At 45.1% G+C, this 26,329-nt stretch overlaps 1 protein-coding gene across 4 annotated transcripts in view; it reads right to left on the minus strand.

Annotated features, from left to right (window-relative positions):
* Positions 1-26,329, minus strand: part of PTPN22 (protein tyrosine phosphatase non-receptor type 22) — a 170,250-nt gene that overhangs the window by 69,694 nt on the left and 74,227 nt on the right. For all 4 annotated transcript variants that reach the window (XM_077294938.1, XM_077294936.1, XM_077294937.1 and 1 more), the window contains 8 exons: positions 24,205-24,281; positions 22,591-22,686; positions 19,332-19,370; positions 19,151-19,222; positions 19,006-19,065; positions 16,574-16,716; positions 16,050-16,116; positions 15,885-15,962 (listed from right to left, as the gene is read on the minus strand). In XM_077294938.1, coding sequence (XP_077151053.1) covers positions 15,885-15,962; positions 16,050-16,116; positions 16,574-16,716; positions 19,006-19,065; positions 19,151-19,222; positions 19,332-19,370; positions 22,591-22,686; positions 24,205-24,281 — 632 coding nt within the window. The remainder of the gene's footprint in view (positions 1-15,884; positions 15,963-16,049; positions 16,117-16,573; positions 16,717-19,005; positions 19,066-19,150; positions 19,223-19,331; positions 19,371-22,590; positions 22,687-24,204; positions 24,282-26,329) is intronic.

A 26,329-nucleotide genomic window follows, 5' to 3' on the forward strand; every position in this document is an offset into this window, starting at 1 on the left:
AAATACCCCTATAGATGGAAATGGGAATTCTATCTTGCCTCAGAGCAGAACCCCAGAGGATAGGCAGCCCCCCACAAATATTGACTGTGAGTATAAGAGGAAAAAACACGCAGGTAGAAAAACAGGATTTAGCAAAAGAGGCACTTCTAGCTAAACAGAAAAGGATAGGACAGAATTCTAAGCGGTCAGTATTAAAATCCTAAAAATATCCACAGCAGATAATACAAATATACTACATCTAACTAAAGACATAGAAAGTATATCTGCATCTCCTGAGAATCCAGCATGACTGAAAAATCCAAACAAAGTCTAAGCTGGACAAAAACACAATAAATTGCACTGAATTGCAAAGCACACTGCATGTGTGCACAGAGACAAAAAACCAGACACTTATCTTAGCTGAATTGGCAGCAGGGCATGAGGAGCCAGAGAGAGATGCAATCCCTCCAAGTACAATGGACAACTGGCATGGGCTCATGGATCCTGCACACCTAAATACCTAATAGAGCTGCAATCAGCAAAAACACCTGCCCGGATTACAACCCCAAGACAACTGCACTACCACCAACAACCACCGGAGGGAGCCCAAGAGCAGAATTCACAACAATTAACCCTTTATAAACAGCGATGTCCTCTTCCTTTAGCTGGTCTGCAGGAATACACAGGAAATGACATTACATTTATGATGAATAGCAATAATCAGTTTCAGACTCTAGGTTGAATGGAGGAAAAATGTTACCTGATTTGTGTCTCATTGATTTACTTCTCTTTGGGATGCATTTAGGAACTGATTCACCGTATTTGTGAATCTGTTGTACAGTAGGAGTATATGTAAGAAAAATAAATTAATCTATTCTCCTTATTGTATTGTATCATCTGTTGTGAATTCCGTCTGGGCTCCCTCTGGTGGCCTTTAGCAATACTGCGGGTCTGGAGCTGGGCTCAGCTGCCTCATTTCCTGCTATGCTGGTTCCTATTTAACTCCACCTGGACCTTTACTTGCTGCCTGCTGTGGTTGTATTCAGTACTGGTTCTGATTTCTCTGGACTTCCTTGTGACCTGTCTCCATCTGGAGAAGCTAAGTCTTGCTAGTTCTTGTTTGCTCATATTTCTCTTGAAAATGTTTCTCAATATATGATGACTTCTGTCCAGCTTGCTTATATGTGATTTTTCGCTTGCTGGAAGTTCTGGGGTGCAGAGTGCGCCCCTCACATCGTGAGTCGGTGTGGGGGTTCTTGTATTTTCTGCGTGGATGTTTTTGATAGTTTTTGTACTGACTGCACAGATCCCTTGCTATCTTCAGTCTAGTTAGTGTTAGCGGGCCTCATTTGCTTAAACCTGTTTTCATTACTACGTTTGTATTTTCCCCTTAACTCACCGTTATTATTTGTGGGGGGCTGTCTAAAACTTTGGGGTTATTTCTCTGAGGCAAGTGAGGCTTGCTTTCTCTCTAGGGGTAGTTAGTTCCTCAGGCTGTGAAGAGGCGTCTAGGTTTTTAGGTAACGCTCCACGGCTGCCTTTAGTGTGTTTGGATAGGATTAGGGTTGCGGTCAGTATAGTTTCCACATCCCCAGAGCTCGTCCTAATATTCAGGCTTACCTATCAGGTCAGTTTGGTGATCCTACCACCGGATCATAACAGTACAGCAGGCCAATAAAGAGTTAATGCATCGCAAAAGAGGGATAAGAGAAATCCTGAGTTCATTTTTTTTTTCCTCTGCAGTGTGTCTAGCCTCTCTCCTCCCCTTAATCTCTGGGTGGTTCAGAATTCAGCTGCAGCTATGGACCTTCAGAGTCTGTCTTCTAGTGTGGATCATCTCACTGCTAGGGTACAAGGCATTCAGGATTATGTAGTCCGCAGTCCTATGTCAGAGCCTAAGATACCTATTCCTGAGCTGTTCTCCGGAGACAGATCTAGGTTTTTGAACTTTAAAAATAATTGCAAATTATTCCTTTCTCTGAGACCTCGTTCCTCTGGTGATCCGGTTCAGCAAGTTAAAATTATTATTTCTTTGTTGCGTGGTGACCCTCAAGATTGGGCATTCTCTCTGGCGCCGGGAGATCCTGCATTGCAAAATGTGGATGCGTTTTTTCTGGCGCTTGGAGTGCTTTATGAGGAACCTAATTTGGTAGACCAAGCAGAAAAGGTTTTGCTGGCTCTCTCCCAGGGTCAGGATGAAGCAGAGGTTTTCTGTCAGAAGGTTAGGAAATGGTCTGTGCTCACTCAATGGAATGAGTGTGCCCTGGCAGCGATTTTCAGAAAGGGTCTTTCTGAAGCCATTAAGGATGTTATGGTGGGTCTGAATGAGTCAATATCTTTGGCCATTCAGATTGATCGGCGCTTACGGGAGCGCAAACCAGTGCACCATCTGGCGGTATTTTCTGAGCAGAAGCCTGAGTCTATGCAATGTGACAGGATTCTGACCAGAATTGAACGGCAAAATCACAGACGTCAGAATGGTTTGTGCTTTTACTGTGGTGATTCTGCTCATGTTATCTCAGATTGTTCTAAGCGCATAAAAAACTTTGCTAAGTCTGTCACCATTGGTACTGTACAGCCTAAATTCATTTTGTCTGTTACTTTGATTTGCTCTCTGTCATCCTACTCAGTTATGGCTTTTGTGGATTCAGGTGCTGCCCTGAATTTGATGGATTTGTCTTTTGCCAGGCGCTGTGGTTTTATCTTGGAGCCTTTGCAATTCCCTATTCCACTAAAGGGAATTAATGCCACGCCATTAGCCAAGAATAAACCTCAGTACTGGGCTCAAGTGACCATGTGCATGACTCCTGCACATCAGGAGGTGATTCGCTTTCTTGTGTTACATAATTTGCATGATGTTGTCGTGTTGCGTCTGCCATGGCTGCAGGCTCATAATCCAGTCCTGGATTGGAAAGCAGTGTCTGTGTCATGTTGGGGTTGCCAGGGGATTCATGGCGATGCTCCTTTGGTGTCTATTGCTTCTTCTACTCCTTCTGAAGTCCCTGAATTTTTGTCGAACTACCAGAATGTATTTTGTTATGGTTCTCAATGGCAAGAGAACATAGCCCAGCAAACATAAGAACTAGCTCTTGGAAGGATGGAAACTAAACTGACCATGAACTAAACCTGCCGCACAACTAACAGTAGCCGGGTAGCGTAGCCTGCGTTTTATCCCTAGACGCCCAGCACCGGCCGGAGGACTAACTAATCCTGGCAGAGGAAAATATAGTCCTGGCTCACCTCTAGAGAAGTTTCCCCGAAAGGCAGACAGAGGCCCCCACAAATATTGGCGGTGATTTTAGATGAAATGACAAACGTAGTATGAAAATAGGTTTAGCAAAATTGAGGTCCGCTTACTAGATAGCAGGAAGACAGAAAGGACACTTTCATGGTCAGCTGAAAACCCTATCAAAACACCATCCTGAAATTACTTTAAGACTCTAGTATTAACTCATAACATCAGAGTGGCAATTTCAGATCACAAGAGCTTTCCAGACACAGAAACGAAACTACAGCTGTGAACTGGAACAAAATGCAAAAACAAACAAGGACTAAAGTCCAACTTAGCTGGGAGTTGTCTAGCAGCAGGAACATGCACAGAAAGGCTTCTGATTACAATGTTGACCGGCATGGAAGTGACAGAGGAGCAAGGCTAAATAGCGACTCCCACATCCTGATGGAAACAGGTGAACAGAGAGGATGATGCACACCAGTTCAATTCCACCAGTGGCCACCGGGGGAGCCCAAAATCCAATTTCACAACAGTACCCCCCCCTCAAGGAGGGGGCACCGAACCCTCACCAGAACCACCAGGGCGATCAGGATGAGCCCTATGAAAGGCACGGACCAAATCGGAGGCATGAACATCAGAGGCAGTCACCAAAGAATTATCCTCCTGACCGTATCCCTTCCATTTGACCAGATACTGGAGTTTCCGTCTGGAAACACGGGAGTCCAAGATTTTTTCCACAACGTACTCCAACTCGCCCTCAACCAACACCGGAGCAGGAGGCTCAACGGAAGGCACAACCGGTACCTCATACCTGCGCAATAATGACCGATGAAAAACATTATGAATAGAAAAAGATGCAGGGAGGTCCAAACGGAAGGACACAGGGTTAAGAATCTCCAATATCTTGTACGGGCCGATGAACCGAGGCTTAAACTTGGGAGAAGAAACCCTCATAGGGACAAAACGAGAAGACAACCACACCAAGTCCCCAACACAAAGCCGAGGACCAACCCGACGCCGGCGGTTGGCAAAAAGCTGAGTCTTCTCCTGGGACAACTTCAAATTGTCCACTACCTGCCCCCAAATCTGATGCAACCTCTCCACCACAGCATCCACTCCAGGACAATCCGAAGATTCCACCTGACCAGAAGAAAATCGAGGATGAAACCCCGAATTACAGAAAAAGGGAGACACCAAGGTGGCAGAGCTGGCCCGATTATTGAGGGCAAACTCCGCTAAAGGCAAAAAAGCAACCCAATCATCCTGATCTGCAGACACAAAACACCTCAAATATGTCTCCAAGGTCTGATTCGTCCGCTCGGTCTGGCCATTAGTCTGAGGATGGAAAGCAGACGAGAAAGACAAATCTATGCCCATCCTAGCACAGAATGCTCGCCAAAATCTAGACACGAATTGGGTACCTCTGTCAGAAACGATATTCTCCGGAATACCATGCAAACGGACCACATTTTGAAAAAACAGAGGAACCAACTCGGAAGAAGAAGGCAACTTAGGCAGGGGAACCAAATGGACCATCTTAGAGAAAAGATCACACACCACCCAGATGACAGACATCTTCTGAGAAACAGGAAGATCCGAAATAAAATCCATCGAGATGTGCGTCCAGGGCCTCTTCGGGATAGGCAAGGGCAACAACAATCCACTAGCCCGAGAACAACAAGGCTTGGCCCGAGCACAAACGTCACAAGACTGCACGAAGCCTCGCACATCTCGAGACAGGGAAGGCCACCAGAAGGACCTTGCCACCAAATCCCTGGTACCAAAGATTCCAGGATGACCTGCCAACGCAGAAGAATGAACCTCAGAAATGACTTTACTGGTCCAATCATCAGGAACAAACAGTCTACCAGGTGGGCAATGATCAGGTCTATCCGCCTGAAACTCCTGCAAGGCCCGCCGCAGGTCTGGAGAAACGGCAGACAATATCACTCCATCCTTAAGGATACCTGTAGGTTCAGAATTACCAGGGGAGTCAGGCTCAAAACTCCTAGAAAGGGCATCCGCCTTAACATTCTTAGAACCCGGCAGGTAGGACACCACAAAATTAAACCGAGAGAAAAACAACGACCAGCGCGCCTGTCTAGGATTCAGGCGTCTGGCGGACTCAAGATAAATTAGATTTTTGTGGTCAGTCAATACCACCACCTGATGTCTAGCCCCCTCAAGCCAATGACGCCACTCCTCAAAAGCCCACTTCATGGCCAAAAGCTCCCGATTCCCAACATCATAATTCCGCTCGGCGGGCGAAAATTTACGCGAGAAAAAAGCACAAGGTCTCATCACGGAGCAATCGGAACTTCTCTGCGACAAAACCGCCCCAGCTCCGATTTCAGAAGCGTCGACCTCAACCTGAAAAGGAAGAGCAACATCAGGCTGACGCAACACAGGGGCGGAAGAAAAGCGGCGCTTAAGCTCCCGAAAGGCCTCCACAGCAGCAGGGGACCAATCAGCAACATCAGCACCCTTCTTAGTCAAATCAGTCAATGGTTTAACAACATCAGAAAAACCAGCAATAAATCGACGATAAAAGTTAGCAAAGCCCAAAAATTTCTGAAGACTCTTAAGAGAAGAGGGTTGCGTCCAATCACAAATAGCCTGAACCTTGACAGGATCCATCTCGATGGAAGAGGGGGAAAAAATATATCCCAAAAAGGAAATCTTTTGAACCCCAAAAACGCACTTAGAACCCTTCACACACAAGGAATTAGACCGCAAAACCTGAAAAACCCTCCTGACCTGCTGGACATGAGAGTCCCAGTCATCCGAAAAAATCAAAATATCATCCAGATACACAATCATAAATTTATCCAAATAATCACGGAAAATGTCATGCATAAAGGACTGAAAGACTGAAGGGGCATTTGAAAGACCAAAAGGCATCACCAAATACTCAAAGTGGCCCTCGGGCGTATTAAATGCGGTTTTCCACTCATCCCCCTGCTTAATTCGCACCAAATTATACGCCCCACGGAGATCTATCTTAGAGAACCACTTGGCCCCCTTTATGCGAGCAAACAAATCAGTCAGCAGTGGCAACGGATATTGATATTTAACCGTGATTTTATTCAAAAGCCGATAATCAATGCACGGCCTCAAAGAGCCATCTTTCTTAGCCACAAAGAAAAAACCGGCTCCTAAGGGAGATGACGAAGGACGAATATGTCCCTTTTCCAAGGACTCCTTTATATATTCTCGCATAGCCGCATGTTCAGGCACAGACAGATTAAATAAACGACCCTTAGGGTATTTACTACCCGGAATCAAATCTATGGCACAATCACACTCCCGGTGCGGAGGTAATGAACCAAGCTTAGGTTCTTCAAAAACGTCACGATATTCAGTCAAGAATTCAGGAATCTCAGAGGGAATAGATGATGAAATGGAAACCACAGGTACGTCCCCATGCGTCCCCTTACATCCCCAGCTTAACACAGACATAGCTTTCCAGTCAAGGACTGGGTTATGAGATTGTAACCATGGCAATCCAAGCACCAACACATCATGTAGGTTATACAGCACAAGAAAGCGAATAATCTCCTGGTGATCCGGATTAATCCGCATAGTTACTTGTGTCCAGTATTGTGGTTTATTGCTAGCCAATGGGGTGGAGTCAATCCCCTTCAGGGGTATAGGAGTTTCAAGAGGCTCCAAATCATACCCACAGCGTTTGGCAAAGGACCAATCCATAAGACTCAAAGCGGCGCCAGAGTCGACATAGGCATCCGCGGTAATAGATGATAAAGAACAAATCAGGGTCACAGATAGAATAAACTTAGACTGTAAAGTGCCAATTGAAACAGACTTATCAAGCTTCTTAGTACGCTTAGAGCATGCTGATATAACATGAGTTGAATCACCGCAATAGAAGCACAACCCATTTTTTCGTCTAAAATTCTGCCGTTCACTTCTGGACAGAATTCTATCACATTGCATATTCTCTGGCGTCTTCTCAGTAGACACTGCCAAATGGTGCACAGGTTTGCGCTCCCGCAGACGCCTATCGATCTGGATAGCCATTGTCATGGACTCATTCAGACCCGCAGGCACAGGGAACCCCACCATAACATCCTTAATGGCATCAGAGAGACCCTCTCTGAAATTCGCCGCCAGGGCGCACTCATTCCACTGAGTAAGCACAGCCCATTTATGGAATTTCTGGCAGTATACTTCAGCTTCGTCTTGCCCCTGAGATAGGGACATCAAGGCCTTTTCCGCCTGAAGTTCTAACTGAGGTTCCTCATAAAGCAACCCCAAGGCCAGAAAAAACGCATCCACATTGAGCAACGCAGGATCCCCTGGAGCCAATGCAAAAGCCCAATCCTGAGGGTCGCCCCAGAGCAAGGAAATCACAATCCTGACCTGCTGAGCAGGATCTCCAGCAGAGCGAGATTTCAGGGACAAAGACAACTTGCAATTATTTTTAAAATTTTGAAAGCAAGATCTATTCCCCGAGAAAAATTCAGGCAAAGGAATTCTAGGTTCAGATATAGGAACATGAACAACAAAATCTTGTAAATTTTGAACTTTCGTGGTGAGATTATTCAAACCTGCAGCTAAACTCTGAATATCCATTTTAAACAGGTGAACACAGAGCCATTCCAGGATTAGAAGGAGAGAGAGAGAGAAAGGCTGCAATATAGGCAGACTTGCAAGAGATTCAATTACAAGCACACTCAGAACTGAAGGAAAAAAAAAAAACAAAACTTCAGCAGACTTCTCTTTTCTCTCCTTTCTCTGTAAATTAATTTAACCCTTTGGGGCCGGTCAAACTGTTATGGTTCTCAATGGCAAGAGAACATAGCCCAGCAAACATAAGAACTAGCTCTTGGAAGGATGGAAACTAAACTGACCATGAACTAAACCTGCCGCACAACTAACAGTAGCCGGGTAGCGTAGCCTGCGTTTTATCCCTAGACGCCCAGCGCCGGCCGGAGGACTAACTAATCCTGGCAGAGGAAAATATAGTCCTGGCTCACCTCTAGAGAAGTTTCCCCGAAAGGCAGACAGAGGCCCCCACAAATATTGGCGGTGATTTTAGATGAAATGACAAACGTAGTATGAAAATAGGTTTAGCAAAATTGAGGTCCGCTTACTAGATAGCAGGAAGACAGAAAGGACACTTTCATGGTCAGCTGAAAACCCTATCAAAACACCATCCTGAAATTACTTTAATACTCTAGTATTAACTCATAACATCAGAGTGGCAATTTCAGATCACAAGAGCTTTCCAGACACAGAAACGAAACTACAGCTGTGAACTGGAACAAAATGCAAAAACAAACAAGGACTAAAGTCCAACTTAGCTGGGAGTTGTCTAGCAGCAGGAACATGCACAGAAAGGCTTCTGATTACAATGTTGACCGGCATGGAAGTGACAGAGGAGCAAGGCTAAATAGCGACTCCCACATCCTGATGGAAACAGGTGAACAGAGAGGATGATGCACACCAGTTCAATTCCACCAGTGGCCACCGGGGGAGCCCAAAATCCAATTTCACAACAGTATTTGATGAGCCCAAGTCCAGTGCCCTACCTCCTCATAGGGATTGTGATTGCGCCATAAATTTGATTCCTGGTAGTAAGTTCCCTAAGGGATGACTTTTTAATTTGTCTGTACCAGAGCATGCCGCTATGCGGAGTTATATCAAGGAGTCTTTGAAGAAGGGGCATATTCGCCCGTCCTCGTCCCCTTTGGGTGCGGGGTTCTTTTTTGTGGCCAAGAAGGATGGTTCTCTGAGACCCTGTATAGATTATCGCCTTCTAAATAACATCACGGTCAAATTCCAGTATCCTTTGCCACTGTTGTCCGATCTGTTTGCTCGGATTAGGGGGGCCAGTTGGTTCACCAAGATAGATCTTCGTGGAGCGTATAATCTTGTGCGTATAAAGCAGGGCGATGAATGGAAAACAGCATTCAATACGCCCGAAGGCCATTTTGAGTACTTGGTGATGCCTTTTGGGCTTTCTAATGCCCCTTCTGTGTTCCAGTCCTTCATGCACAACATATTCCGAGAATATCTGGATAGGTTTATGATTGTGTACCTGGATGATATTTTGGTCTTTTCTGATGATTGGGAATCTCATGTGAAGCAGGTCAGGATGGTATTTCAGGTCCTGCGAGCCAATGCCTTGTTTGTGAAGGGCTCTAAATGTCTCTTCGGAGTCCAGAAGGTTTCCTTTTTGGGCTTTATTTTTTCTCCTTCTACCATTGAGATGGTTCCAGTCAAGGTCCAGGCTATTTATGACTGGACTCAACCTACATCGGTAAAGAGTCTTCAGAAGTTCTTGGGTTTTGCGTTATGATCCCAGTGGCTTAGGATCACAAATCTAACCAGCTAAGTAGAGACAATAGGACGAGCTCTGGGGATGTGGTAACTGGACTGACCGCAAAGCTGATCCTAACCAAACACACTAAAGGTAGCCGTGGAACGTTTCCTGAAATCCTAGACGTCTCTTCACGGCCTGAGAAACTGACTACCCCTAGAGATAAAGTAAGACCTCACTTGACTCAGAGAAATAACCCCAAAGAAATAGAACAGCCCCCCACAAATAATAACGATGAGTTAAGAGGAAAAGACAAACGCAGAGATGAAACAGGTTAAGCAAATGAGGCCCGCTAACACTAGATAGCAGAAAATAGCAAGGGATCTGTGCGGTCAGTAAAAAACCCTATACAAAAATATCCACGCAGAGAATGCGAGAACCCCCACACCAACTAACGATGTGGGGGGAGCAACTCAGCACCCCAGAGCTACCAGCAAGCAGAGAAATGACATATTAGCAAGCTGGACAAAACTCATAATATTCTAGGAACATATTGAACACAGATGAGCAAGAATAAGCAAACAGAACTTAGCTTCTCTTGAAGAGACTGGTAACGGATGTAGACAGGAGCAAACAGAATAGCACTGAATACAACGACAGCAGGCATAGACTGAGATTCCAAGTGAGCTTAAATAGAAAACCAGCCCACAGATAACGAGACAGCTGATGCCAGTCACAAACCTGCAGAAAGACAGCACTCACACAGTACCACTTGTGACCACAAGAGGGAGCCCAGAAATAGAGTTCACAACAGTTTTGCTAATTTTTACCGTCGCTTCATCACTAATTTTTCCAGTGTGGTTAAGCCTTTGACGGATTTGACCAAGAAGGGTTCTGATGTTACAAATTGGTCTCCTGCGGCCGTGGAGGCCTTTCAGGAGCTCAAACGTCGGTTCTCTTCAGCTCCTGTCTTGCGTCAGCCGGATGTCTCTCTGCCCTTCCAGGTCGAGGTTGATGCTTCTGAGATTGGAGCTGAGGCTGTCTTGTCACAGAGAAGCTCTGATGACTCTGTTATGAGGCCATGTGCTTTCTTTTCAAGAAAGTTTTCGCCTGCCGAGCGGAATTATGATGTTGGTAATCGGGAGTTGTTGGCAATGAAATGGGCATTTGAGGAGTGGCGACATTGGCTTGAGGGAGCCAAACATCGTGTGGTGGTCTTGACGGATCACAAGAATTTGACTTATCTCGAGTCTGCTAAACGGCTAAATCCTAGACAGGCTCGATGGTCGCTGTTTTTCTCCCGTTTTGATTTCGTGGTTTCATACCTTCCGGGTTCGAAGAATGTGAAGGCTTATGCTCTTTCTAGGAGCTTTGTGCCTGACTCTCCGGGTGTTTCTGAACCGGCTGGTGTCCTCAGAGAGGGGGTGATTTTGTCTGCCATCTCCCCTGATTTACGACGGGTATTGCAGGAATTTCAGGCCAATAGACCTGACCGTTGTCCACCGGAGAGACTGTTTGTCCCGGATAGATGGACCAGTAGAGTCATTTCCGAGGTTCATTCTTCGGTGTTGGCGGGTCATCCTGGGATTTTTGGTACCAGGGATTTGGTGGCTAGGTCCAGGCTCGGACTGGCCCACCGGAGAACCGGAGGATCCTCCGGTGGGCCCAGGCACAGACACCTGCTGGTAGGGCCCCCACTGCTCCAGGGCCCCCCCCCGAAGCCCCCCCTTGAAGACTATACTCACCAGGACCCTGCTCCAACAATGGTCTCGGCGTCTGCACTGCAGCTCGTCCTGCTTGTGCGGTCACGTGGTACCGCTCATTAAGGCCATGAATATGCGCATATTCATGACCTTAATGACAGTATCACATGACCGCACAAGCAGGAAGCAGATGCGATGCTGCGCCGCCGCCGGGAGTCGGGACAGAGCGCGAGGGATGTCGGCACGGCCGTGCAGTGTGTGGGACAGGTGAGTATGAGGACGGGGGTACTGGGGGCTGAAGGAGGACATAAGCCGGCGCGCGGTGCGGGTGCGCGTGTGGCGGCGGCGGGTGGGGGTAAGTCTGGGGAAGATTGCTGGTCACACTGGGGGCAGTGCTGTACACTGGGGCAATGCTGGACACTGGCTCAGATTGCTGGACAATGGGGCAGATAGATTTCTGGACACACTGGGGGCAATGCTGGACACTGGGGCAGATTGCTGGACAATGGGGCAGATAGATTTTTGGACACACTGGGGGCAATGCTGGACACTGGGGCAATGCTGGACACTGGGGCAGATTGCTTTTCACACTGGGGGCAGTGCTGTACACTGGGGCAATGCTGGACACTGGGGCAGATTGCTGGTCACACTGGGGGCAATGCTGGACACTGGGGCAGATTGCTGGTCACACTGGGGGCAATGCTGGACACTGGGGCAGATTGCTGGTCACACTGGGGGCAGTGCTGTACACTGGGGCAATGCTGGACACTGGGGCAGATTGCTGGACAATGGGGCAGATAGATTGCTGGACACACTGGGGGCAATGCTGGACACTGGGGCAGATTGCTGGTCACACTGGGGGCAGTGCTGTACACTGGGGCAATGCTGGACACTGGGGCAGATTGATGGACACTGGGGCAGATTGCTGGTCACACTGGGGGGCAGTGGTGGACACTGGGGCAATGCTGGACACTGGGGCAGATTGCTGGTCACACTGGGGGCAGTGCTGTACACTGGGGCAATGCTGGACACTGGGGCAGATTGCTGGACAATGGGGCAGATAGATTGCTGGACACACTGGGGGCAATGCTGGACACTGGGGCAGATTGCTGGTCACACTGGGGGCAGTGCTGTACATTGGGGCAATGCTGGACACTGGGGCAGATTGCTGGACACTGGGGCAGATTGCTGGTCACACTGGGGGCAGTGCTGGACACTGGGGCAATGCTGGACACGGGGGCAGATTGCTGGACACACTGGGGGCAATGCTGGACACTGGGGCAGATTGCTGGACACACTGGGGGCAATGGTGGACACTGGGGCAGATTGCTGGACACACTGGGGGCAGTGCTGTACACTGGGGCAATGCTGGACACTGGGGCAGATTGCTGGACACTGGGGCAGATTGCTGGTCACACTGGGGGCAGTGCTGGGCACTGGGGCAATGCTGGACACTGGGGCAGATTGCTGGACACACTGGGGGCAATGCTGGGCACTGGGGCAGATTGCTGGACACACTGGGGGCAATGGTGGACACTGGGGCAGATTGCTGGACATACTGGGGAAGATTGCTGGACACACTGTCTGGGGGCAATGCTGGACACTGGGGCAGATTGCTGGACACACTGGGGGCAGTGCTGGACATACTGGGGCAGATTGCTGGACACACTGGGGGTAATATGCTGGACACACTGGGGCAGATTGCTGGACACACTGGGGGCAATGCTGGACACTCTGGGGTAATATGCTGGACACACTGGGGCAGATTTCTGGACACACTGGGGGAAATGCGGGACACACTGGGGCAATATTCTTGACATACTGGGGAAGATTGCTGGACACACTGTCTGGGGGCAATGCTGGACATACTGGGGCAGATTGCTGGACACACTGGGGGCAGGACTGGAGGCATGGGCAGAATGTAGACACGGGGCATGATTGGAGACACGGGGCAGAATGAAAGACATGGGGCAGGATTGGATCATGGGGCAGGATGGATACGAAGGAGACAGAATGGGGCAGGATGGGGAGATCATATGGGGTAGAATGGATACTCATGAGGGCAGGATGCGAGAACATATGGCTGGAGCCAGGAATGAGATAAACGGGGCCAGGGTGGGGAATATTATTACCATAGGGGCTAATTAAGGGATATTATTACTGCAGTGATGTAAACTACCGTAATTATACATCCCAGTTATTGGGGTACACGGTAGATGTGCAGTAGCCGCCGGTGTTTTACAGCCGATGCTCCACTATAATGACAGATATTTGCATATAGCTGTAGGGTGGGCCCCTAGAGTCCATTCCTCTGGTGGGCCCCAGACACCCCAGTCCGACGCTGGCTAGGTCCTTTTGGTGGCCTTCCTTGTCGCGGGATGTGCGTTCCTTTGTGCAGTCCTGTGGGATTTGTGCTCGGGCCAAGCCTTGCTGTTCTCGTGCCAGTGGATTGCTTTTGCCTTTACCTGTCCCGAAGAGGCCCTGGACGCATATTTCCATGGATTTTATTTCGGATCTTCCGGTCTCTCAGAAGATGTCTGTTATCTGGGTGGTTTGTGATCGTTTTTCTAAAATGGTCCATTTGGTGCCCTTGCCTAAGCTGCCTTCCTCCTCCGATTTGGTTCCACTGTTTTTTCAGAATGTGGTTCGTTTGCATGCTATTCCTGAGAATATTGTGTCTGACAGAGGATCCCAGTTTGTGTCCAGATTTTGGCGGTCCTTTTGTGCTAAGATGGGCACTGAATTATCTTTTTCATCGGCCTTCCATCCTCAGACGAATGGCCAAACCGAACGAACTAATAGACCTTGGAGACTTATCTGAGATGTTTTGTTTCTGCGGATCAGGATGATTGGGTGACTTTTTTGCCATTGGCTGAGTTCGCCCTCAATAATCGGGCTAGTTCTGCTACTTTGGTTTCGCCTTTTTATTGCAATTCTGGTTTTCATCCTCGTTTTTCCTCAGGTCAGGTTGAGCCTTCTGACTGTCCTGGGGTGGATTCTGTGGTGGATAGGTTGCAACAGATTTGGAACCACGTGGTGGACAATTTGACGTTGTCACAAGAGAAGGCTCAGCGCTTTGCTAACCGCCGTCGCTGTGTGGGTCCCCGACTTCGTGTGGGGGATTTGGTATGGTTGTCTTCTCGTTATGTTCCGATGAAGGTTTCCTCTCCTAAGTTCAAGCCTCGTTTCATCGGTCCTTATAAGATTTTGGAAATCCTCAACCCTGTGTCGTTTCGTTTGGACCTCCCAGCATCATTTGCCATTCACAATGTATTCCATAGGTCATTGTTGCGGAGATATGTGGTGCCTGTGGTTCCTTCTGTTGACCCTCCTGCTCCGGTCTTGGTCGAGGGAGAATTGGAGTATGTGGTGGAGAAGATCTTGGATTCTCGTGTTTCGAGACGGAAGCTTCAGTACTTAGTTAAATGGAAGGGCTATGGTCAGGAGGATAATTCCTGGGTTGTCGCCTCTGATGTCCATGCGGCCGATTTGGTTTGTGCCTTTCATTCGGCTCGTCCTGATCGGCCTGGGGGCTCTGGTGAGGGTTCGGTGACCCCTCCTCAAGGGGGGGGGTACTGTTGTGAATTCCATCTGGGCTCCCTCTGGTGGCCTTTAGCAATACTGCGGGTCTGGAGCTGGGCTCAGCTGCCTCATTTCCTGCTATGCTGGTTCCTATTTAACTCCACCTGGACCTTTACTTGTTGCCTGCTGTCGTTGTATTCAGTACTGGTTCTGATTTCTCTGGACTTCCTTGTGACCTGTCTCCATCTGGAGAAGCTAAGTCTTGCTAGTTCTTGTTTGCTCATATTTCTCTTGAAAATGTTTCTCAATATATGATGACTTCTGTCCAGCTTGCTTATATGTGATTTTTCGCTTGCTGGAAGTTCTGGGGTGCAGAGTGCGCCCCTCACATCGTGAGTCGGTGTGGGGGTTCTTGTATTTTCTGCGTGGATGTTTTTGATAGTTTTTGTACTGACCGCACAGATCCCTTGCTATCTTCAGTCTATTTAGTGTTAGCGGGCCTCATTTGCTTAAACCTGTTTTTCATTACTACGTTTGTATTTTCCCCTTTAACTCACCGTTATTATTTGTGGGGGGCTGTCTAAAACTTTGGGGTTATTTCTCTGAGGCAAGTGAGGCTTGCTTTCTCTCTAGGGGTAGTTAGTTCCTCAGGCTGTGAAGAGGCGTCTAGGTTTTTAGGTAACGCTCCAGGGCTGCCTTTAGTGTGTTTGGATAGGATTAGGGTTGCGGTCAGTATAGTTTCCACATCCCCAGAGCTCGTCCTAATATTCAGGTTTACCTATCAGGTCAGTTTGGTGATCCTACCACCGGATCATAACAATCACCTTGACTAAACAGGTAACTTGATGAGTCAACCCGAAATCCTGCAGATCAAAGCCCAAGTCTCCATTTATCATTCATATGCTATAACATTTGACACTTGATTTACCCCAACCTCACCAGATTTAGAGCTCACCGTGGAAAACTGGAACTAAAACCTGTGTCCACGTAATACTGAGAAAAAGCAAGTTATTAGCTAATGACATGTATTTGAGAAGAGTCTTATAAATTCATCTACTTTCACATGTGGTGTTTTTCTCACGAATAATAGGTCCTCTTTAAATGAGTATCCGAGGAAAGGATAGCGAATATAATAAAACATTGTTGCTGATGATTATGTACTTACTTTGGTCTGGACTAGAGAAGACCTTTGTGTTCTCATCTCTTGGATAATGGAATAAATGCTGAAATTAACTGGAATAATCTAGGTTGGGAGCGAAATAATATTAAAATATGTTACAAAGACACTGAAACCTGTTGATGTCTGCATCTGTGACATGATCAGTCTTACCTGATCTTTAAGAAGCCTCCATATGTAATCAATGGTGCAAATGACGCCAGTTCGCCCACAGCCAGCACTAAATTTAACAACACATGACAAACAAAGCAAAGCGATATTTTAGTCATATGGAATAATGTTTAATCAGATGCTATGTACATCATGATTGATGGTTCAGTAATCTGAGTCTAGGTGGCGCAGCAGCTCCAGTAATTAATTAGCCTCCCGGACCGTAAACTACTGATCATAACAAGACGTTCCTCAATGTCTTCACATAGCTGATTCCCATTAAACAAAAAATGATAGATAGTATAGATATAACAGTTTCCAGTAGTTTTTTAATAGCTATTAAGGAGCAATGGATAACTGATGAAAATGAACGAACTGAATTTTCCTGTACTGATATAAACCAATGCGTTATATGCATCACCGAATAAACTCCACATCATGTATATCTAATAAATCATTTTTACATCTAGAAGCTCAAACCTCCTACTAGAAACACTTTAGTAGAAATGAAATCACACTTTCCTTACCTGCAGTGGATGCATATTGGCGGACTGTCATCTTTCTGGAGAAGACGAATGTCCTGTATCATTTCTAAGATATGCTTCACAGAAGAGGGGACATCATGATCAGGCCAGTTCTTGTAATGAATTTGGTAAACTATTCGTATCTCCTGCATCAGAGAAGTAATGAGGCACTGATGTAGCATACTGTATGTTATTGACCAGGGATTGATTGGGGATTGCAGCTATTTGCTTCAGAATAGCCATAAATTAACCATGAATTGATTTTTACATCAGCCAAGCCATATGAATCCTTAGTTTGTGTAGAATGTGCTGTAATATACAGCTTATACCCCCTATTGATGGCATGGGCACTGCTTCTATGCCAGTTCCATCCATGTGTCATACATTAACAGTGCTGAGTGGAAGGTATATGCCTCTAGCGCTGTAAATGTCAATAAACAGTAGTTTATTTACTTGGTGAACCCATAAAAACTAGTGATTTATTTTATGTCATAAACACTGTAAAGAATAAAAAATGAAAACATCAGAATTGCCATTTTTTAATCACCATTTTTCCCTCTCAACAAAGTAATAAAAAAATGCCAAAACCTTGTATGTATTGTAGGGAAGCAGGAGGTAACATCCTGGATGGCAAGTATGTATCACCGATGTGACTGGCCTCGGTGATGTAGAGTGCTCCATTAACAACAGGTTACTGAAGAGATTTTTAGTGGACCAGATTTTGGGTCCGGGATTTAGGAGCGACTAAAAGAGCTTGGGTGGGAAAGGTCGCACCCATACACGTCAGCTCAGGTCTTGCAGGTCCTATGAAAGGTAGCTGGGCTGGCTCAGGTATGTCTGACCAGTTTGTGTTGAAGATTGACCATGATTGCTGACAAAACGGAGCCGAAAGCTGTGCCTGTATTGTTGCATGGATGAGACCATATTTTCTTTGCCTACCCAGTGGAAGGACTGCTTTTGTTCATTTAAGCTGGGAAATGGCTGTTTTCTTTCAATTGGGCGCTGTTAAAGGTTGTGACGGATAATAAACCTGAGATTGTTTTATACAAGATCCACGTGCCTGTATGTACCCAAACAGCTGCCAGAAAGCTTGAATCTCTACAGCACCAAAAAAAGGAAAGGATCATCAAAAAAAAAATGCCCTTACACAGGTCTATCAATGGAAAACAAAAAAGCTCTGAATTATTTTTAAATAATTAAAATAAAATAAAAACATATATTTAAATATGTTATTGCCATAACTGTACAGACCAGTTGTATCAAGTTACGGTTTTATTTTTTCTATTGTGAATACCATGAAAACAAAACAACTCCCCAATGATCAATGGCATAATTAAATTTTTTCCCCCATTTTATTCATCTTGTGTTTTCAATACATTCATCTCACTGTAATCAGTGTAGGGGAAAGGGGAAAAAGCAGAGTTATGTGTCATTTCATGCACCTCTTGCAGCTTTCATCTGAGGGCACTGTCAGCTCTGCTTTACTCCTCTTCCCCTCACACTGATAGCATCATGAGCAGAGCCCAGAAGATGCACAGGTGTTTGTAATAACTGACAGGTGCTCTATACTCTACTTTAGTAGATAATAATATTAGCTTCACAAAGGAGAATAGGGCTGTTTGTCATTACATGTCTAACATGAGAATGCCTGCCCTAAATTTGTCTAGGGGCATTTTCGATTTTTTCCCCTGCATTCCAAATCCTGCTTATGATTGGTCGAAGTAATGAAGATGGAAAAAGTTACCGCCCCACTGACAAATCTCAGCTAACGCCCCCTTGGTCTTAACATAAATGAAAATCTAAACTTCATAAGCTAACATCTCCAAAACGATCATGAGAAATTACACAATAAAAACTATGTTTTATTCAGCTCTGTGGCCACTATTCCATGATGTGGGCAGTTTAACATGTTAAATCTGGTGAAATTACCTCTTTAAAGAGATTGTACACTACTTTTTCATTGAAGACCTATCCTCAGGATACTCCCAGCTGTTCTTGGTGGCAGCAACTAACCAAGACTGCTCATTGCGATGGTGCTGTCTTCTCATAGTGGCCACGGCCAGGGACTGCACATCAGCCTCCTATTCACATCAACAGGAGGTGGACGTGCAGTATCCTGTCATGGTGTCTATCAGAAGACGGAGCAGCTCCGCAATTGAGCAGTTCTGGCCGGTGACTGTGATAGCCACCACCGAGAACAGCTGATCGGTGAGGGTGCCGGGTGCCATACCCTGACCGATCAGACATTGATGACCTTCCTAAAGGTAGGTCATCAATTATAAAGTAGTGGACAACAGGGTTAGTGAGCTTGAAATTGTGTTGGTGACCTTAGAACCTTAGATGGGAATTGTTGTTCTAGTGACAGATCTACTTTAAGACAGTAAAAAGGTATGTTATATAATGTATCTATGAAAAAAACAATAAAAAACACTTACATTCCCATGAGTTATGGCCAATAGCCTGATAACGTAGTCCATCTTCTTCTCTTCTTTAGTCTAAGGAACAAGGAATGATAATTTAAAGGAAAAATTACAGATTTCTGCTTGTGCCAATCACAAAAATAGTGATCATGATACTTACACATGTAATAGAGAATGGTCCACATTGTAACACTTCACATCCTACTTCTGCCCAGTAACGTTCACACTTTTTCTAGTTGTGGGAGAAACACTTTTTTTATTTATAATTTTTCGTTTATGAATAAGACATAGTCTAGCATTGAGAGGGAAGAAAATGATGATCTATTGGCTTTTACACTTACTTTTCCCATTTCAAACTCCATACAGGCCATGACAATAATCTGGAAAATAAAAAAATATATAAATGTAAAGGGTATTTTTGTTTCAGGGGATTAATGTTATTCATGGTATAATGAACAGTGACCTTAGTTATTGTACAATATACCGTTTGTATCAGTTCTGCATGAATTGTAAAGATTTCTGCTTGCTGCCTTTCAGTAGTAGCCTCCATTATTTATATGCTGTGAATAAAAAGATTTTTGTCTACTGGAAAACATTGCTGACATCAGAATACCCCAATTGTTTTCATGACAAGATAAAAAGTGCGAGGGAAATTGATAGTATATTTTGCATTTAAAGAGAGTGCCTGGGTAATATAAAACATTGCCCAGCGGACGGGATCTGTAAAAAATATCAAACTCAGTCGTACTCGCCTACTGGTACTCACCTGAATCCAACATAGGCTGATCTGTGGTCTGCAGTAATGTCACTGTTCTACCAGCTGCTAAGCTACTGCTGCCTGTGATTGACTGCAGTGGTCAGGTGACTTTAGCAGTGCATTTACGGATGTTTGTAGCCAATCACTGGCCGTAGCAGGCCAGGGGCTGGTGGAACTGTGATATCACTGTTCATCAGTAGGGATTTGGAGGGAGTGAATTGGAGGTCCTTCACCAATCATGGCTATATTCCATAAAAATATAGATCAGAATATCCCCTTAAGCACACTGGTTATTATGAACGAACATCTGATATGGCCTGTAATTATTTTTCTGCATTTTTACAGATTCTGTTGACGTTAATTATATTCTTGCCGTGTGACAAGACCCGTAAAAAGGACGACATTAACTTATAGGGTGCTTGACAGCTAGCTTTCATCTTCTTAGAGCTGATTTGTATACCTTGTTCCCATACTTATATGCCATAAAATTATAAAGAAAAATATCCCTTTAGGCACACTAGATATTTGTAACGTACATTTTGATGTATCCTGAAGTAATTTTTCTCCATTTTTAACATTTCCCTCTAGAGTGCATAATGTTACACAGGACCTCCAGTCCAGCATAAGATTGTGGAGCTGCTTTCATTTACTAACATTGATCTCACTGCAATATATTTAATTAGAGGACCATGACAGTATTAAAGGGAGTCTGACACCCCATAACACAAAATATATATTTACAGGGGACTTAGCTGCAATAATTCTTACCCACTGTATATATTTCAGGATTCGGAAAAAAAAAACATTTCCTATACATATGAGGGCACTCTGGTGCAAGCTTGGTGTGGCCTAGGGCTTTGTGCACCATTATGCCCCTTAATTTGCATTCTTCCCCTTATCCTAATTGACATTACATGTTGGCCCAGTGTGAGCACTACTTGAACTCAGTCTTCCTCACACTGGCACTAAATGAGTGTCACTGTGAGGTCGCATACAGTGTGGGTACAGGTGTGCTCCCATCCCTAATTCTTGCCTGCGGTTGCGGCAGGTATATTTTTGAGCAGTGGTTACAGTCCCCACGGCTATATTTCTCACAGTTGTTTGACAGACGTGACACGTACTGGGATTGCCTGTTTGCCGTGAGACATGCAGAAACGGCGACTCGGACATAGTATTCGAGCATGCGGAAAATATTCGATTAGCACACAAGTGTGCTCGCTCATCACTAATCCTAAATCAAGTGGCAAGACTCGTTAAAAGTGTAGGAAATTAATTTATACTGTGGATACTTCCAATAAGCGGCACAAGACTGATAGCTTTCTAATTTGCATCTTTGTTTTCCCAAGGAGTTTGCCAGGCCTCACCTTGATGGTTGGAAAAATAGTACCCCCAAAACTTGCAGGAAATGTACTTTTTCTCCTAGGCTTCTCTTTTCAATGAAAGGCGTTGTCTTTGTTAGGAGCTTAGACGTAAAGACCTACAATTATCCAGTCAGGCTATCCACGAGTGAGTTCGGTTAATATAGCTGTGTATATTGGTCACCAGAATTTACCACATGTGGTAAGGTGTTATGAGTGTCAGTTATGGAACACGTAATGTATACTTTACCATCGATACTATTCACGTTAATTTTAATCCTTTTGGCCTTGTTCAGATGTCAGTGATATTTCTTGTTAGCTAAACACACGTTAGATTTTTTATCAGTGTTCTGTGTCCAAAGTTTATCAGTGTTTGGTCAGTGTGTGAATTTTCACCATTATTGTTTCATCAGTGTTTTTCTCTTATGTAAAAATAAATAAATTGCAAAGATTCTCCTGTCCATTTAGGATACTGTAAGATGCACCTTTTCAGCCCAAATTTGGGGGGAAAATGGGGGTGCGCATCATAGTCAGAATGTACTTACCAGTAGTGTGGGGGCAGCAGGAGTAGGGCGATTCTGCCTGGGTTGGAAGGAGGGAGTGTTCTGTGGTCAGACGTTGCAGGGCGATGATACGACTCCCATCCCAAACTGGTGCGGCAGTATTCAGCGGTGCTCGGTAGTTCTGTGGCTCCGCTGACTTTTTTTTAAAGCCCGGAGCCCCTGTACTTCCATTGCTTCAATGCTGCAGTCTCTGGGAAAATTGCTGCTGGAGGCGGTGCATGCGCAGATTGAGATCTCGGGAAACGAGATCTCGGTGCCAAGATCTCAATCTGCGCATGCACCGCCTCTGGCGCCCATTTTCCTGGGGACAACAGCATTGCAGCAATAGATGTGTGGGGGCTCAGGGCTTTCACAAAATGTCAGCAGAGCTCCCGCACCACCGAGCACCGCCGAATACTGCCGCACCAGTCTGGGATAGGAATTGTTTAATCACCGGACCACCGAGCACCCCCTGTAACCCAGCTCCACTAGTGCTGCTGATCTCCCCCTGGTGAGCTGAATTCGGACTGGAAGACAGACCCCCATTTGATGCATTAATTTTTTTTACCTATTTTCCTTCTGAAAATTTGGGGTGCTTCTTATGGTCTGGTGCATCTTATAGTCTGAAAAATACAGTAAATATAAAAAATGGACTGTACACGGATTGCACATGGATGGCAATGTGTATTGTCCATTTTTCACAGACCTTTCGAGATTTTAGGGTAATTTTGATGCCAGACTCTGTTTGACACATCTGATTACATATATGATATTATTTTATGGACAAACAATCTGCAAAAAAACCATGGACATGTAAATAGCTGCCATAGACTATAATGGGTATGTGTTCTATTCATGAAAATCACAGATTCAATATGTCTATGATTCACTGACATTTTAATGAAGCTTTATGTTATGCTTTTATTAACACAACTTTTCTTACCCCAGTATTATATTCCCATATCATTCTCCAAAAGTCTACAACAGTATGAGGCAGGGGGCCTTGGGTGGCAATATACGCCCGGGGACCATAAACACCCTGTAATAAACAAAATATAAGTTATATAGTCAAAACAAGCAAACAATGGAAAGGGATGTTACAGATAAAGATTCCTTGGGGACCTTGCGTGCCCTGCAGGATTATTTATAATCCATGACAGCGTAGTTTATTAGTAACTGTAATGTTTGAGACTATGGTCCCAGCTCTCTTCAGATCATTGACCAGTTCCTCCACTTTAGTTATGGGCTGATTCCTTATCTTTCTCAGAATCATCTCTACCCCACCAGGCGAGATCTTGTATGGCGTCCCAGACCGAGGAAGACTGACAGTCATCTTGTGTTTCTTCCATTTTCTAATAATTGTGCAAACAATTGTTGCCTGCTCACCAAGCTAATTGCCTATTGTCCTGTAGCCCATCCCAGCCTTGTGTGGGTCTACAATTTTGTCCCTGGTGTCCTTAGACAGATCTTTGTTCTCTTTGGTCTTGGCCATGGTGGATAGGTTGGAATGTGAGTGTGTGGACAGGTGTCTTTTATACAGGTAACGAGTTCAAACAGGTGCAAGAAATACAAGTAATGAGTGTACAGTAGGAGGCTTCTTAAATAAAAACTAAAACGTCTGTGAGAGCCAGAATTCTTGCTGGTTGGTAGGTGATCAAAAACTTATTTCATGCAATAAAATCATGTAAAAATCATACAGTGTAATTTTCTGCTTTTTATTTTTAGATTCTGTCTCTCGCAGTTGAAGTGTACCTGTGACAAAAATTACAGACCACTCCATTCTATGTAGGTGGGAAAACTTGCAAAATCCACAGTGTATCAAATACTTGGTGCACTGGGTGATGGCTGTGGTTGGGTGTTATGGGTGATGGCTATGGTTGGGTGCACTGGGTGATGGCTGTGGTTGGGTATACTGGATGATGGCTGTGGTTGGGTATACTGGGTGATGAGGCCGATGCCAACAAGCCATATTTAAATACAGGTATTGGCACAACTATCTGTACTTTTGCCGTGGGAGAAAGAAAGCCTAACTATGGCTCTGCTTATAGATGATTCATTGCATACATTAGAGCTAATTGATTAATATTTCACCAGGTATTTGCTACCTGAGAGCAGCAAAATCTAGACACAGAGACCCTGATTCCAGCGATGTGTCATATACTAAGCTGCTTGCTGTTGTTTTCATAAAATCGTTTTATTATCCTTACTATTAGCAGGAGTTTAACACTAGTAAACCTCTTTCCATAATCATGAGCTCTGCATAACCCTGCCCACACAACTGATTGGCAGCTTTCTGCCTATGCACAGTGTACACAGAAAGACGTGAATTAGTGGTGTGGGCGGAATTATACAGAACTCAGCATTCAGAGACCTGCTAGATCTGCAGAAGAGAAAACAATGATTTTATGAAAACTGCAGCATGCAGCCTAGGAAGTGGTGTATCACAGGAACCACAGTCTCTGCCTCTACATCATGTTGCTCTCAGACGGGCAGCACAAACCTGGTGACAGATTCTAAATGCTTTTTTGCAGAGACCAGAATTATTTAAACTCTCTACCTTAATAAAACTGGCATTGATGTAATCCGTGTCTTCATCCGATGTGATCAGAGAGAGCTCTACACGACTGTGGTCAACTGTAACATAGAGAAATAAGGTGAAGTAACACTGAAAACGTTCCCTGCTCACCAAATTGTGTGTTGTGCCGCTACATATATTGTATGAGTGTCATGCTCATTTTCTAATACATCTGTTTTATGTATGCTGTATTTTACCACAAACCCACTGAAAAGTTTCCACTCCACCCATTTTTTGTCCACCCACCATCTTTTGTGTTTTTTCACTTTACCCTAATCATGTTTGCGTCTATACGAAGATATGTTATGTTATATACCATTAGGGTGGAAAAGACTGCACTTTAGGGAGTTTAAGAGTTTGCAGGTTGTTTTTTGTACCTCAATAACACAAATAGCGGCTCACGTAACAAGTGAAACACTGTGAAACTGCCCGGCAAATAGCAGCAGTAGAGTCTAGGGAAACACTAGTAAAGTACAGAGCCATGTATCATGCCTTGCATACAGCAGCTCTGGGCTTATTAGCCTCTCGCCCTCAAATTCAATAAAGAATAGAATATCTAGCACCAATTTGGGGATGACCTTTTTAATTATTAAGACAATGGACAGCCTCAAGTTGGTCATTCTAAATATATTCCAGTGCCAAAACCTTACAAACACAGCCCTAATGTCTCCCCAAAAGGGCCGACTTTCTTCCAAAGTTGGGCCCGAATTTCCAGGTTGTGATCCATACATACAGAACGGGATCCTACAACCCTGTTATGACCCCAATGGCAGAGGGTCTCAGAAATAATTACTAAGTCTGCAAACACAAAAAACCAGCTCATAGGGCAGTGGTAACTGAGCTGACCATATATCTAATCCTAGCACCACAAATAGCAGCAGCCGGGGAACGTGCCTACGTTGGTTCTAGACGTCTCGCGCCAGCCGGAGAACTAACTAACCCTAGAAGGGAAAAGAAAGACCTTTCTTGCCTCCAGAGAAAAGACCCCAAAAGTTGGATACAAGCCCCCAACAAATAATAACGGTGAGGTAAGAGGAAAAGACAAACGTAAGAATGAGCTAGGTATTTAGCAAAGAGAGGCCCACTAGCTAATAGCAGAATATAGTAAGATGACTTATATGGTCAGCAAAAACCCTATCAAAATATCCACGCTGGATATTCAAGAACCCCCGAACCGTCTAACGGCCCGGGGGGAGAACACCAGCCCCCTAGAGCTTCCAGCAAAGTCAGGAATTACATTTAGTACAAGCTGGACAAAAATAAGAGCAAGCAAATAACCAAAAAACAAAGAAGCAGGACTTAGCTTAATTTTGCACGAACCAAGACCAGCAGACAGGAGCAAACAGAAAGGATCTGATTTGTTGTGGATTCTGTTTTTGGGCTCCCTCTGGTGGTTACAACTGGTACTGGGTGACTTTGGTGGGTTGCGGTCTCTGGTTTCCACCTGTCCATCAGAGGCTGGGTGTTTCCTATTTAACCTGGCTTTCCTGTCATTCCCTTGCCGGCTATCAATGTATCAGTGTGTCTCTGTTACCTTTGCTACCTGCTCCTAAAGCCTTCAAGACAAGCTAAGTCTGGATTTCCCTGTTTCATGTTTGCTTTCATGTTTTTTTTGTCCAGCTTGCAGATATGTAATTCTCTGCTGCTGGTTGCTCTAGTGGTCTGAAATTACCACTCATGTACCATGAGTTGGCACATGAGTTCAAGTAATTTCAGGATGGTATTTTGAAGGGTTTTAAGCTGACCGCGCAGTTCACCTTTTGTATCCTCTGCTATCTAGCTTAAGCGGGCCTCATTTTGCTGAATCTGTTTTCATAACTACGTTTGTGCCTTCCTCTCATTTCACCGTCATTATATGTGGGGGGCTGCTATTTCTGTGGGAATATTTCTCTGGAGGCAAGATAGGTCTGTGATTCTTCTGATAGGGGAAGCTAGATCTCCGGCTGGCGTGAGACGTCTAGGGGCCCCCCAGGAACGTTCCCCGGCTACTGTTAGTTGAGTGTTGAGGTTCAGGATCGCGGTCAGCTCAGGTTCCATCACCCTAGAGCTCGTCCTGTTTTTGCCCGTGTTATGTTGACAAATTCCCTGCCATTGGGATCATGACAGT

The sequence above is a fragment of the Ranitomeya variabilis genome, chromosome 3 (genome assembly GCF_051348905.1).
Source record: "Ranitomeya variabilis isolate aRanVar5 chromosome 3, aRanVar5.hap1, whole genome shotgun sequence".
Taxonomy (NCBI): domain Eukaryota; kingdom Metazoa; phylum Chordata; class Amphibia; order Anura; family Dendrobatidae; genus Ranitomeya; species Ranitomeya variabilis.